Genomic DNA, 12,026 nt, shown 5'->3' with positions numbered 1-12,026 from the left:
TTGCAGTTAATTAAAGCCACACAATTTCAGCACATACCTTTCCTACAGATTATTAAATTTGGATCAGATATTACAACCTAGCTTTCTACTTATCCATCAGAGATTACTTTTGGACACTTTCAGAAACAGAGTTTTACAGGGTCATCCTTGGGTATATTGTAAGATTTGGTCAGCAATGTTGTTGAGAGGGAACTTCCAGTATTTAAGCTGTAAAAGCACTGTCAAAATTTAATTTATTATCATGTGCTGTAAATCTTTTGGCATCATTACTTACTTTTTCCATTGAGCAGGATTTTAGAAAGCATCTCACATGGGAGCACAAACACCGATTATCTGTTGCTGCTGTTACGACCTGGAGTGGGCTTATCCCTGTGGTTTGCACAATGTCCAGTTAGATCAGCACTGGTTTTTAATGAGGTTCAAAGAGAGCTCTTTATCCAGTGAAATCTGTGAAGAGGATGAGCAAAATCACTAAATCACACTAAATCAAGTGTCTATATTGCTGCATTACCTGAATGCAGTGGAATTATGCATTATGTATTTCTCCATCCCCATGCAAAAACTGGCTGTTGTCAGAAAATGCTGTTTGATGCAACAAAGTAATGCCCTGTGTTTATGAAGACCCCAGATAGCATAACAACTGGACTTTCTGCCAAAATGTAATTTCAGTCTCACCGTGGCACTGGTTCCAAGCATTGTTTTGGGCAGTTCATTTTGAAGTCTGCCCCAAAAAAGAAAAGCACTCTTGGCTATAGTGACCTTGGGAGCTTTGTCATCAAGTGACATGAGGCTAGGATTTGCACAGGGATTTATGGGATTTATTGTTTCTGGAAAGATTTAAAGTTTCTGTAAATTCAACCATGAAAAACTGTTATTCTAAAGAAATAATAAATCACTTCATTTATCAAGTAGGTGGTTCATGCTATTTCTCATAGATTTGTGCCACTCCACTCATTAGGAATAAAATTCTTGGTAGTGCTGCTGATTATTCTTATGCATCCTTCTTTGCCAGCTCCTGGTTTAGGGTTTGTACTGCCAGCAAAAAACTGCTCAGTAAGGGTAGGGATTCTGAAATCAATTTGAATAATTGGAACCCACAAATACACTTCTGTAGTTAAACAGATAGAAAATCAGTGAATGTATCAAAATGCCAAATATGAAGCTGGCACCTAAGAGTTCCTCTAACTCAAGTCTACTTTTCCAGCATGAAAACTGCTTCAGGATTTATTTGTTTGTTTGCTTTTTTTCCTCAGATTCCCTGAAAGACTCCAAAGGCACGCAGAAGGGTGATTCAGTGCATGCTGTGGTGTGTGAACAAGATCAAGCCAAAGGTAAAGTTTTTAGTCAAAGTTTTTTAAGACAGATGTGATGAACCAGTGTGAAACTTGAGTTCTTTCAGTGTCAGCTCCCAGTGGGTTTCAGCCTGACTTCTGCCACCTTAGGGAAATGCTGTTGGCTGGTAGAGTTTATGTGTCAGCTAGTTGTGGGGCAGTAACCCCTGATGCTACTGGGAAAGCCACATGTCTCTAAATAGGTTTAGCCACATGATCCTGGGTGCATAGCACTGTTACCATGTTGTTATTGTGGTTCTGAAAGCCTGTGGGGTGTTTCTGTTCCTTCTGCTGACCATCATGTGCAAGCACTTTACAACAGCTCCTATGAGAAACAGTGTCAAGGCTGAGCTGCAAAAGAAGAAAAACTCTAAGTGCTGCAGGGGCAGTTTTGACCAAGTATCTAACTAACTTAATGCTTAGTACTGTTAAGTGGTATTTTCATATATAAAATGTGTCCAACATGGTTCACTTCCTAGAAAAAAAAAAACAGTGTTTGGCTTAGAACTACTGTGCTGTGTCTAAAGTTCATGTTCTGTTTCAATGAATTTAGACTTGCCTTCATGCAGCATCATCCTGGTACCATTTTCTGTTTGTTGTATTAACAGGACAACAGGCTATTTCTGCAAACGAGGAGATAAAAACTGGGGAAGATTCCCAAGATTCCTGCATGGAAATAGAAGGTACTCCTCGTGTCTTGAGATCTAAAAGCAAGATTAGCAACCAAAAACACTAATCATGGAATCATAGAATGTCTGGGATTGAAGGGACCTTAAGGATCACCTAGCTTCAACCCCCTGCCATGGGCAGGTACATCTTCTACTCAGCCAGGTTGCTCAAAGCTGCATCCAACCTGGCCTTCAGCACATCAAGGGGTGGGGCATGGACTGTGTGTGTCTCTGGGATTGCAGTGAGTCCCAGTGAAGATCCATGTTTGGAGTAGGCACATGGGATTTTGTGCCTAAATCCCAGAAAGTTCAGTATCTTCAAGGCTTTGCTCTGAACTAGAGCCCCTTGGATTTCCTTGGACAGCTTTTTTATTTGTACTCGTGGAGGAAAAGATCCTTTTCCTCTGCCAGTGTTTTTCATGGCAAGGTCTCTAGTGGGTGTCACTCCTTTCATGTCCATTCTGAAAAGCCTTACTATTCATCTTTTTATCAAATTTATTCAGATCCACTGTTGAACCAAGAAGGCACAACAGAAGCTGAGATTCCTTTGATACTTGGTGCAGAGGAAAAGGAAGAAGGAAAAGAAGAAGGAGGTGAGCCTATTATAAAGCAGATTGAGACAGAGAATGCTGCAGGACTCATGTTATCCTTTTCTATTGTGAGGAAACATGGCAAGGGCACAGAAAAGAGCTCTTTTTCCCCCTAAGGAAAAATCTTCTTTTGTCTTATCTTTGAGTGGAGTTTTGATATATTGGACTTGGATTTCAATAGGAAGCTAAAAAAGTGCACACTGAGGTTCAAAAGTGGCATTTAAATACTCTCCTTGCTTTTGGTTTTTTTTTGCATTTAAGCCCACAATGCTGATTAAACACCCAATTTATGTCCATGTAAGTATCCTTATGATCACATTTGCTAGAAGCATTCTGGGTATTTAAATAAATGGGTATGATAGTTATTTCTGAGGTCATTAATAGGGATTTAACTAAAGAGTAACTAAAACTAGTAATTCTAATGAAGAAACCAATATTTGGTGAGAATGCAGAGTCTTCTGAAGCAGTAATTTTGTAATGGGGGTAAAGTATTTAAAACCTTGGGGATGCTGTTGCAAGGAAATGTACAAATTTAAGTGTTGGATGCTCCTGGGAACCCTGCAATCATCTCACCATTTGTAAAGACATGTGATTATATAAAAAATAATGTATTATGTAAATAATTCTCTAATTTTAAAGTAACTCCTAGTTAATTATATGGTCATTTGTAGAACCTAAGGATGAATTTTACAGTTCCAAATTAAAATGCAAACATGATTTTTATTGAAAATTCAGGTCAATACTAACTATGTTGTCCTAATTATGAAGTCCTTTTCTCAGCCACATTGACACCAACTTAATTGCAAACCTGTGTTAGCAATATTGACAATTTTCTTCGCTGCAAGGCCAGGTTAATAGAACCTCTTTGTTCATATACAGCTAAACAATATTTCCTTTTTTTTTTTTTAATTTTAATTGCCTATCCAAGCTGAGACTAATCACATCTCCTTATTATCATTTGTGTTAATGGTATTGGTTTTGTGCTGTGCTCATGATTGTGAAGGTAGCATTGATATAATTCTTATGTTCAAATTCAGGTAAATGGTACCACACTACCTCAAGTTGCAAACCCAGGTTATACAGTACAGGCTCACTCTGATTGCAAATACCAATGCTGTTATAATAGAAATTATTTACGTATTATTTTATGCATCATCAGAACTAAATTGGAAAAAATGTACCTTCATTATTTGCATATTTTCTCCTCTTTACTTCTTTAGTGTCCCCAACAGCTAGGGACTGTCATTTAGTTCTCAGAAGAGAGATTGTATTTCAACATCTGTGCTACTTACTATTAAAATATGCAATGTTGAGGAAAAGCAGGTAATGTCAGAAAAGGGTTGTTCTTGGCTCCTTTTCTTTTCCAGCCCTTGATTTAAAAGTTTCAAGTACTAAGTAAGTAAAAAAGTTCTTGCTAAATATTTTGGAACTTGTTCCTACCTGGGGTCTCAGGTGTTGATACTGTGCAGGATTCATCTGATCCAAAGCTTGTTGAAGTCCATAGAAGTAGAGTCATCAATTTAAGTGATCTATGATAAGAGGAGGTGTGCTGAGTCTGTGTGCAGGATAACAGCACAAATATTCTGTTCAGCTTCTTCCAAAGGTACTGATTTTGGCACAGGAAAAATAAATGGGTGCTCTTGCCGAGCAGGAGCAGAGAAGGAAAGAAAGCCTTTCCCTTGTCTTGTTTTCATTCTTATGGGTCTAAGCACCCTCATAGCTCATCTTGCTATTGCTTCTTGTTCTGGTGGGCACAACTTCTACCGCATGGGTTTGGAAAGTTTGGCATAAATTGAAGTGGGTCGGGACACAAAGAGGTAAGAAAAATAAAATCAGCTGAAGTTCAGACTGATAAAATAAGATATATTTCCCAATGAGAGATTCCTCTTCATGGAAGATTACCTGGCATTAAAAAGAGATTTAATATGTGATATTATTTTATGTAACCTGAGTGCTAACCTCCTAAACTAATTCAGCTGAAAGTTTTCCAGCAGCACACACAGTACATTTGATATAGGATGAAATACTGTATTTTTGTTTTAAGAACTTGGGGGAAAGGCTAATGTGGGACTGCTAGTCCTGTTAAAACAGAAATTCATGGATCTTTAGTTGGTTTGACCCATTCTGGATCTATATGCATAGCCAAATGTAGCAACTACTAAATTCCAAACTACCTGGTCTTTCTGTTTTACATGAGATTTTCTTGTGCTTGTTTTCACACTCATCCCAAAGCAAAGGGTAGCATGTAGCTGCTTCTCTCTTCTCTCTGTCTCACTGGGAGCATTCGATTCCTGGGAGTTATCTGCAATCCCTTCTGTCCTCAGAACTGGAGCTGTGTAAGCCACTAAAGTACCAACAAAGTCCCTTTTCCAACCTAAAGCTGGATTTCTGCTCAGTTACTGATTGCAGCTTTGAAGTGTGCTAGGAAGTTTTTCAATGATGTGGTTTTCCATGAAAAAATATCTGGTTCTTGATGGTTTAGAGATGTCTCAGTTTACATAAGCTTCTGACAAACCACAGGTTATCTTCTGATTTAATTGTGCAAATTTTACTGCAGCTCATCTCTGTGTTTTGGGGTTTTTTAAAGCTTGCAGGGTCCCTTCTGTGTAGCTCATTTCACTTCACAGCTCCAGGGTCATGCTGTAGTGTGAAATTCCCAAGGAGTCCCAGATCCTGGTGCTTTCAAGGTTCTGGGATGCTGGGAGCCCAGAGGAATGAAGAATCAAAATCTTGGCAGTCACACTCCTAACTCCCATTGCCAGCAGTAAGAACCAAGCCAGATTACCCTGAAGAATATAACAATGTGAGGCACTGTGTGTTTCATAAAAACCTGCTGTTGCTTTTCTCAAAATCAGTAATAAAATATCATATGTGCCAATTTATTCCCTTTTTTTCCTACTGCAACTTGAAGTTATATATTATGAGGGAGCAGCTGAAGAAAAAAGGCAAGCTAAGATGCCTTTTTCATTTTTTTCCAACTCCTATTATGCACTCATTCTGGTTCACAAAAAAAATAATGAAAACCTATGTTTCTTATAAGACTGGGGAATATTCTCAAATCCCTTTATTAAAAACCAGAGCAAGTGGTGATCACTGACCTATTTGCTGACTAGGTAAGTGTACACAGTTTTAACAGACCTTTTGGCAGTGCCTTTATATGTACACTTGGAAGTGGTCCTGCTGTGTTGTAATGACCATGCACTCAGCACTTATTTGTAGGTTTAATCAGCACATTTATTCCACAACACAATTTGCAGCACATGGAAGTAAATCCCATATTTGCATGAATATGCAGCCAATTTCTCCTCTGAGCCCACTCTCACCTCTGGCATCTTATTTCCCCTCTCTTTCTGTCTCCCTTCATTGAGACATCCAGTATGATGATTTCCCTCACTAATCACCCTTAGAAGTCATTTAACTCTTTGAAGGGGTAGGATTTCTGCCAGAGGACTGGAAAATGAACAGCTATTGCTGTTATTTCTCTGTTTTCTCTCTTCTCTATTTGGGCTGAAATATTTTGTCATCTTGCGCCAATTTGGAATATTGTTTGAGCTTGACATGTGGTGTTTCTCCAGATGAGCAACATATTAGTGTAGAACCCTCACCTTCACCATGAGGTCAGGGCTGGCTCAGGGGCAGCCTGGGGGAGGTTTCCATCCTGTGCAGTACGTGTGATTTCCTTTGACAATCTTCTGATCAGTGCTTGTTCACTCTGAATTTGAAGTCTGCCTAATTTCAGGTTTGAAGTCTGCCAAGTTCTGTTCTAGCTAAGCCCAGTTTTGCTGAGCAGTCTTTGTAACATGAATCGCTGTAACCTGTAACTCTGTAGGCAGCACTTTGTCCATTCCTCTCTTGTCCATTTTGCTTTAGCAGGAGTGATAATTTTATGGTGTAATCTTGGAGAGAACTAAATATTCCAAAGCCTGGGGAAAAGAGCTCTCATGTTTTACAGCTCCAGTGTCAGGCATTTATAGGATTTTTATATGCATTGGTACAGTCATAAATAATGTCAGAATAATGACTTTGTTATCAAACAGTCAAAAATTTCAAAATGACATTGTGGCTATAGAGAAATGAAAGAATTCTTGAGAAAGATCTTTTTTGGACAAATCTAACATTTTTATTATTGATTCATGGCAATTTTATTGCTTAACCAAACTCCTTTAATTCTTCAAGTGGGAAAGATGAGACATTTTTGGGGAAAAAAAGTAAAAGCCTTCACTAGAATCTTTAAATAGGTAATTTCACTTTGTTTGGAAAGAAAAAATTACTTTGGATTGCTGTAGCTTCTAGAGTACTTCTAGTATAAAGGCTCCAACTTCTTTTATTCAGTTGCTCAAAGAGGAGAGGAAAAAATATCCTGAACCAGATATAGTGCATTTGGTGTTTGATAAGAACCCATACGGATTAGATCAGATGCCATTTTTTTGGGCTGTTACAGCATATTCAGATGCTAAATATGAAATATATCTTTAAAATCCTATTCTAACACATACTGATGTTTGGCAAAGCAAAAGAAAAGTGCACCATTGGGCTTTTCTGCAGAAATACTGGAAAGGCTGTGGAACCAGAAAGCTGCAAATGGGAATTTAAAGCTCTAGGCTATGCAGAGATATGGATTGTTGAGAAGCAGTAGATGGGACTGCTGGGAGGTGTGCAGAGAGATTAGGAATGGAAATCCTAAAAGGTACCTCACCTATGAAGCCTCTCTTTACATGCCTTTATTGTCTTGAGAACTTCACAAAACTCCAGTGAACTTTTCAGCTGCAGCATCAGCCAGCTGAGGAGATTTTGTGACCAGATTATGTTTGCCAGCCCCCTATGCTGAGTTTGTGGCGGTCCAAGGGCTGTTTGGTCTGTATCAAGCACTCTGCCCTCCTGAAGGCATTATAGCTGTGGCAGAAAAGGATATCCAAGTCATTTCTATGCCTCGTGGAAGTAGCCAGGTGAGGCTTACCTGTGTGGGGGTACCGGTTGTTGGTTTCTCTGGGTCTGGATTGAAGGCACTTGAGATGGTATTTCATGTTCTGACTCAGGTGTTTATTATTTATTATCAGTAAAGCAGTCTCACAACCATGAGTTCATTAGCAAGGCACAGAATGGCCAACAATCTCTTGTTACAAGGCCTTTTAAGACTAAACTATCCAATTAAGAACTGACACCTGGATTATTTTCCCTTTAACCCAATAACTGATCCCAAGGAGCCCACAATGTGGACTTTTCCACCCAGTTACAAAATGCCACCCAAACCCATGAAGAAGGAGGAAGAAGAAGGAAGAAGAAGAAACTCAGGACAACACCCTGCACCCTCCCATCTTGCTTCCATCCACAACATACTAAAAATCACAAAACCTAAATTTCTCACCAAGTGATACACCTACACTACTCTCTATAATCTATTTCACACTTTTGTGGATTCTGGTCTATTCTGGAGTTTAGGGAACTTTCTCCATGAGCGAGGGTCACAGTCAGAGCTCCCCTGGGGGTCAGGGCACCCCAGAGCAGACAGAGAAATATTCCCAGTGCCCTGGGTTTCCCCCCTGCATCCCCTTTGCTGTGCTTACACATTGCAGGCTGCAGAAGAGGAGCTTTGGGGCTTTGGCCCCACTGTTTGTGTGGGGCTTTGGCAGTGGGAGCTCTCCAGGCTCTTACATCAGCAGAGGCTTCACTGATGGTGCAGGATGGGGCAGCAAATGGGATGCAGGTCTCCTGCAGGGCTTTCCTGAGGGAGCTTCCCTGAGGATGCTGTGCAGCACTGTGCCTTGGCAGTCAGGGTGGTTATTACACTGTCAGTAGTCTGCTCTAGATATTGATTTCAGTCTCTTGAGGGGAAAAAAGTTGTATTTATTTTCCTGCCACAGAAGGAATGTGTTTCTTTTCATTGGTCTCCATATACCAGCTTCTAACCTGAATGTACATAAAAAATAGGTGGTGCAGGATTAATTTGAAGTTTTAATTATTTTTCATCCCTTGCAAGGAAAAATAACTTTTTTTTCTGTGTGCTTTTCTAATAAGAAAGTAGAAAACATAAGTAATTTTTCAGCTTAAATGTTTTGTTCGCTGTCACAGTCACTTTGTATTACCAGACATGATGGTAAGGGTAAAACAAAAAAGCCAAAAGGAAAGAAAACAGGAAAACAACAATAGGGAATACTGTAACAATGATAGTGTACAAGGTTTATTATCTCTATTTGATTGTTTTCTTCATTTCATTTACAGTAAGCAGAATAGAAATAGTATTATGAATTAGCAATTTTTATTGCATTTTAAAATATAATCTCTTTGTTCCTGCTGAAAGTGTTGACAATGCAGCCTTTGTTTAGTTTAATTAACTTATGTTACAGCACAGAATTGAATCACACTCAGCATTAAATCAAGTAAAAGAAGCTTTAGAGTGCTTTTCCATATACAGAAAATAAAAAGAAAGAGAAGAAATTAAATCCTTGAAGACACTGGAGGAGAAACTGGATATTTTTAATGAAATATATTGAAGTGCCATTTTCATTTTGATTCTCCATATTGGGAATGCAAAAAAAAAAAAGAGAAATCATTAAATCCCAGTGAAAAGCAGATGCTATGATGTCATTCTTAGTCCTCATATGTTTATAATAGTATTACATGATATTGTATGGTTTTTACTTGAGAGCTGCAAGTCTTGAAGAGCTTTAAGATACTGATAAGGCCCTTTTCACATACAAAAATTGGGGAGATAACAGAATCTGTATTCCAAATGGTGGGGTCCAAGTCTACCAGGCTTTGGTTTTAGCTCGCCTCTCCAGAGAGACAGCAGTGCCTTATGGAAAAAAAACATCTATCTCTTTCAAACAATCGGAAACTAGCTCAAATAGCACGCAAGGAATGAGAGAAAGGAATATGGGAGAGTGTCTGACATCTCAGAAACAGTTTCCTGTAACACTGAGAAAGTTAGACTGCACTGTTACAGATGGCATCATAACAATCAGTATTTCTGGAAATAAGCTTAGAGATAAGGCACCACTTTAATGTATATGTACAGTTACAGAGGTGTCTGTTTGAGCAGGGAGCTTAGCTCCTCTGTGCCACAGTAAGAAATTCAGTCTTAATTAAGAATAAGTCCAGCAGACCAAAGGAGTGCAGGCGGTTTCACCAGGAAACAATTTGATCCCTCACAGAGAAATGTTATGTCTTTGTGCCATCTTCTACAAAAGGAGTCTTTGTTTTGTTAAGCACTGATAAATTTTAGATTCTTACCTCTTTTAATAAAGTTTGTTTATGGTGGAATACACTCATCCAGCTGAGCTGGCTCTGGAACTGGAAATTCTGTGCTCCCACTTGCTTAGGTTTTGGATGGATGTGCCTGGCCCAGGTTGTGGCACTGTGGTATAGCTGTTTCAAAAATTCAAATGGCCACACACTTAGGGCAGAAGGGAGACAAACTGCATTTAACCAAGGATTTTTCATAAAACAGAGTGGAGTCCAGTCATAACTGTGTGGAGACCACAACCAGTGGGAGTGGAGAAGGTATGATTTGGGGAACTGTCTTTTTTTTTCTCAAGTATAGAACAGGAAGGAATTAAAAGAAAACACCATATGCCCTAGGATTGAAAGATTCTGTGGCTTGTTCTTTGAGGAGTGGAAGAACATTTTCACTTCACTGTTTATTTCTGTAGTTTTGCCTAGTGCTGTGGTGAGGAGTAGATCTTGTTCTCATATGAGAAGGGTGGCATTTACTCACTCCATACTGTCACGTGGATCAGGAGAGACACTTTTTGATTCAGCTCTGTTCTGTTTTCTCTTCTGTGAATTCCCACTTCTGGCTTTGCTAGTGAGGTACACCATGGCTTCATGGGTGTCCTTGCCTCCTGTGCTTGGAGGGGGAGGCCAGAGCTGTACAAGAAGGGTATGCTACAAGGTGAGGGGAAATGTGTGTACAGCCTTGTGAAGTAGGGGTTGCTTTGCTAGGGCATGACCTCAACTGAGATTAAACCTTTCCCACTGCAGCTGACCCAGAGCAGGAAAAATCCCACTCAATTTCACTCAGATCTTTGAAGCATAATGCTTTCCTCTGGATTTTCTCTTTCTTTTTTCTGCACTTTACCCATAAGTTTTTGGCAGCAGGTTTTCTGTCCCCTCACCTTTTCCTAATGTGGTTGACAGGTGAACATTCTTTTGAGGTCTTGCCATCTGGAAGGAGTTTTGCTCTGCTTGGTTGGCTTTTATCACATTTTGCCTCCAGATGAGCGTGCAAGGTCAGCATCACCAGCATGCCTGGCCCATAGTATCAACCCAACAGCCCAACCTGACCTTGTCTGTAGCCACTCTGAAAGATCTACCAGGGAGAAAGCTCTTCCCTCCTAATCTCTGGGGCTGCGTCTGAATCAGGCAGCAGGGTTATCCCAACACGTTGGTGCAGAAGTGCAGCTCTTTGGGACTTTTTGTTATTTTACAAAAAATCTCCTTTTTGGGGTTTTGCATGATCTCTGAGGAGCCTTTCCTGGAGCACTCCTGTGTGCTGTGCATGTGCTCCTGGCTGCAATTAAACCAGTGCTCTGAATTATGAACTGTGGCTTGCAGCTGCAGACAGTCTATGGGCAACTGCAAAAATACTTTAGTTTTGTTTTAGAGATCCAAGAGAAACATGAAGAGTATTGGAATGGTTGGGGTTTTTACTTACCTGTGCACATGCTTCAGTGCTTATAATGTACTTACTTGATTAACACTGTACTTTGCTGAAATAGTTGCCAATGATTTTCCTCCCATGTTCAGACTTGTGACTTCTATCCTGAGCTCCAAAATCTGTTGCTTTCTACAGCCAGCAAATTTCAACCAAAAGATGACCTTCATTACTGTTTCCCTGTTGCAGGGTCTTTACACTGAAATTTTAGGGTATATAAGCCCTTTGACTCATTACTCCCCATTGTGGATGTGCCTTTACTGTTTGTTTGTTCTGCAGCCACTGTGCCAGTAATCAGAGATCAAAACCTCTTTTATTCTATTTACATCATCCTAAAACCTCTCAGTACTTGCATTACTTTACAACCCTTGAAAGACAGCGTGTCTACACATTCAGCATTTTCTCTGTGGAGGAAATATGCAGTCACTTAGAGGCTATACCATTCTTACCTGGACAGAAAAATTGGTTAAACTCTGTTCTGGATTTTGAGCAGAAAAAGTCAGTAGTCTCTTCATTGCCCCCTGGTTACAGCTAACCGTGGTGTATAGTCAGGGGGTCAGGATGGCAAATTCACTGTATCAGGGCTTGGAAAACATTGAGATTCCCAATTTGTGGCCAAATGCTATCACAGTTACACAGTAACAACTACACAGTGTTTCATCAGGTAAAGCACAGCTGCTGGACATGTTTTCACGGTCTGACAGCCTGAAATGTAGCACAAAGGTGTCAAATGAGAACAAATGGAGATACCTCAGGTGCTTCAAACTAAGATGTCAATATGCTG

At 39.8% G+C, this 12,026-nt stretch overlaps 1 protein-coding gene across 3 annotated transcripts in view; it reads left to right on the top strand.

Moving 5' to 3' along the window:
- MACROD2 (mono-ADP ribosylhydrolase 2) overlaps nt 1-12,026 on the top strand; it is an 845,829-nt gene that overhangs the window by 810,757 nt on the left and 23,046 nt on the right. For all 3 annotated transcript variants that reach the window (XM_030946263.1, XM_030946261.1, XM_030946262.1), the window contains exons 14-16: nt 1,254-1,331; nt 1,940-2,014; nt 2,503-2,592. In XM_030946263.1, the coding sequence (XP_030802123.1) occupies nt 1,254-1,331; nt 1,940-2,014; nt 2,503-2,592 (243 nt within the window). The remainder of the gene's footprint in view (nt 1-1,253; nt 1,332-1,939; nt 2,015-2,502; nt 2,593-12,026) is intronic.

This window comes from Camarhynchus parvulus, chromosome 3, assembly GCF_901933205.1.
Source record: "Camarhynchus parvulus chromosome 3, STF_HiC, whole genome shotgun sequence".
Taxonomy (NCBI): Eukaryota; Metazoa; Chordata; class Aves; order Passeriformes; family Thraupidae; genus Camarhynchus; species Camarhynchus parvulus.
Note: the sequence above shows the minus strand (reverse complement) of the source record. Positions and strands in the feature narration are given on the sequence as shown.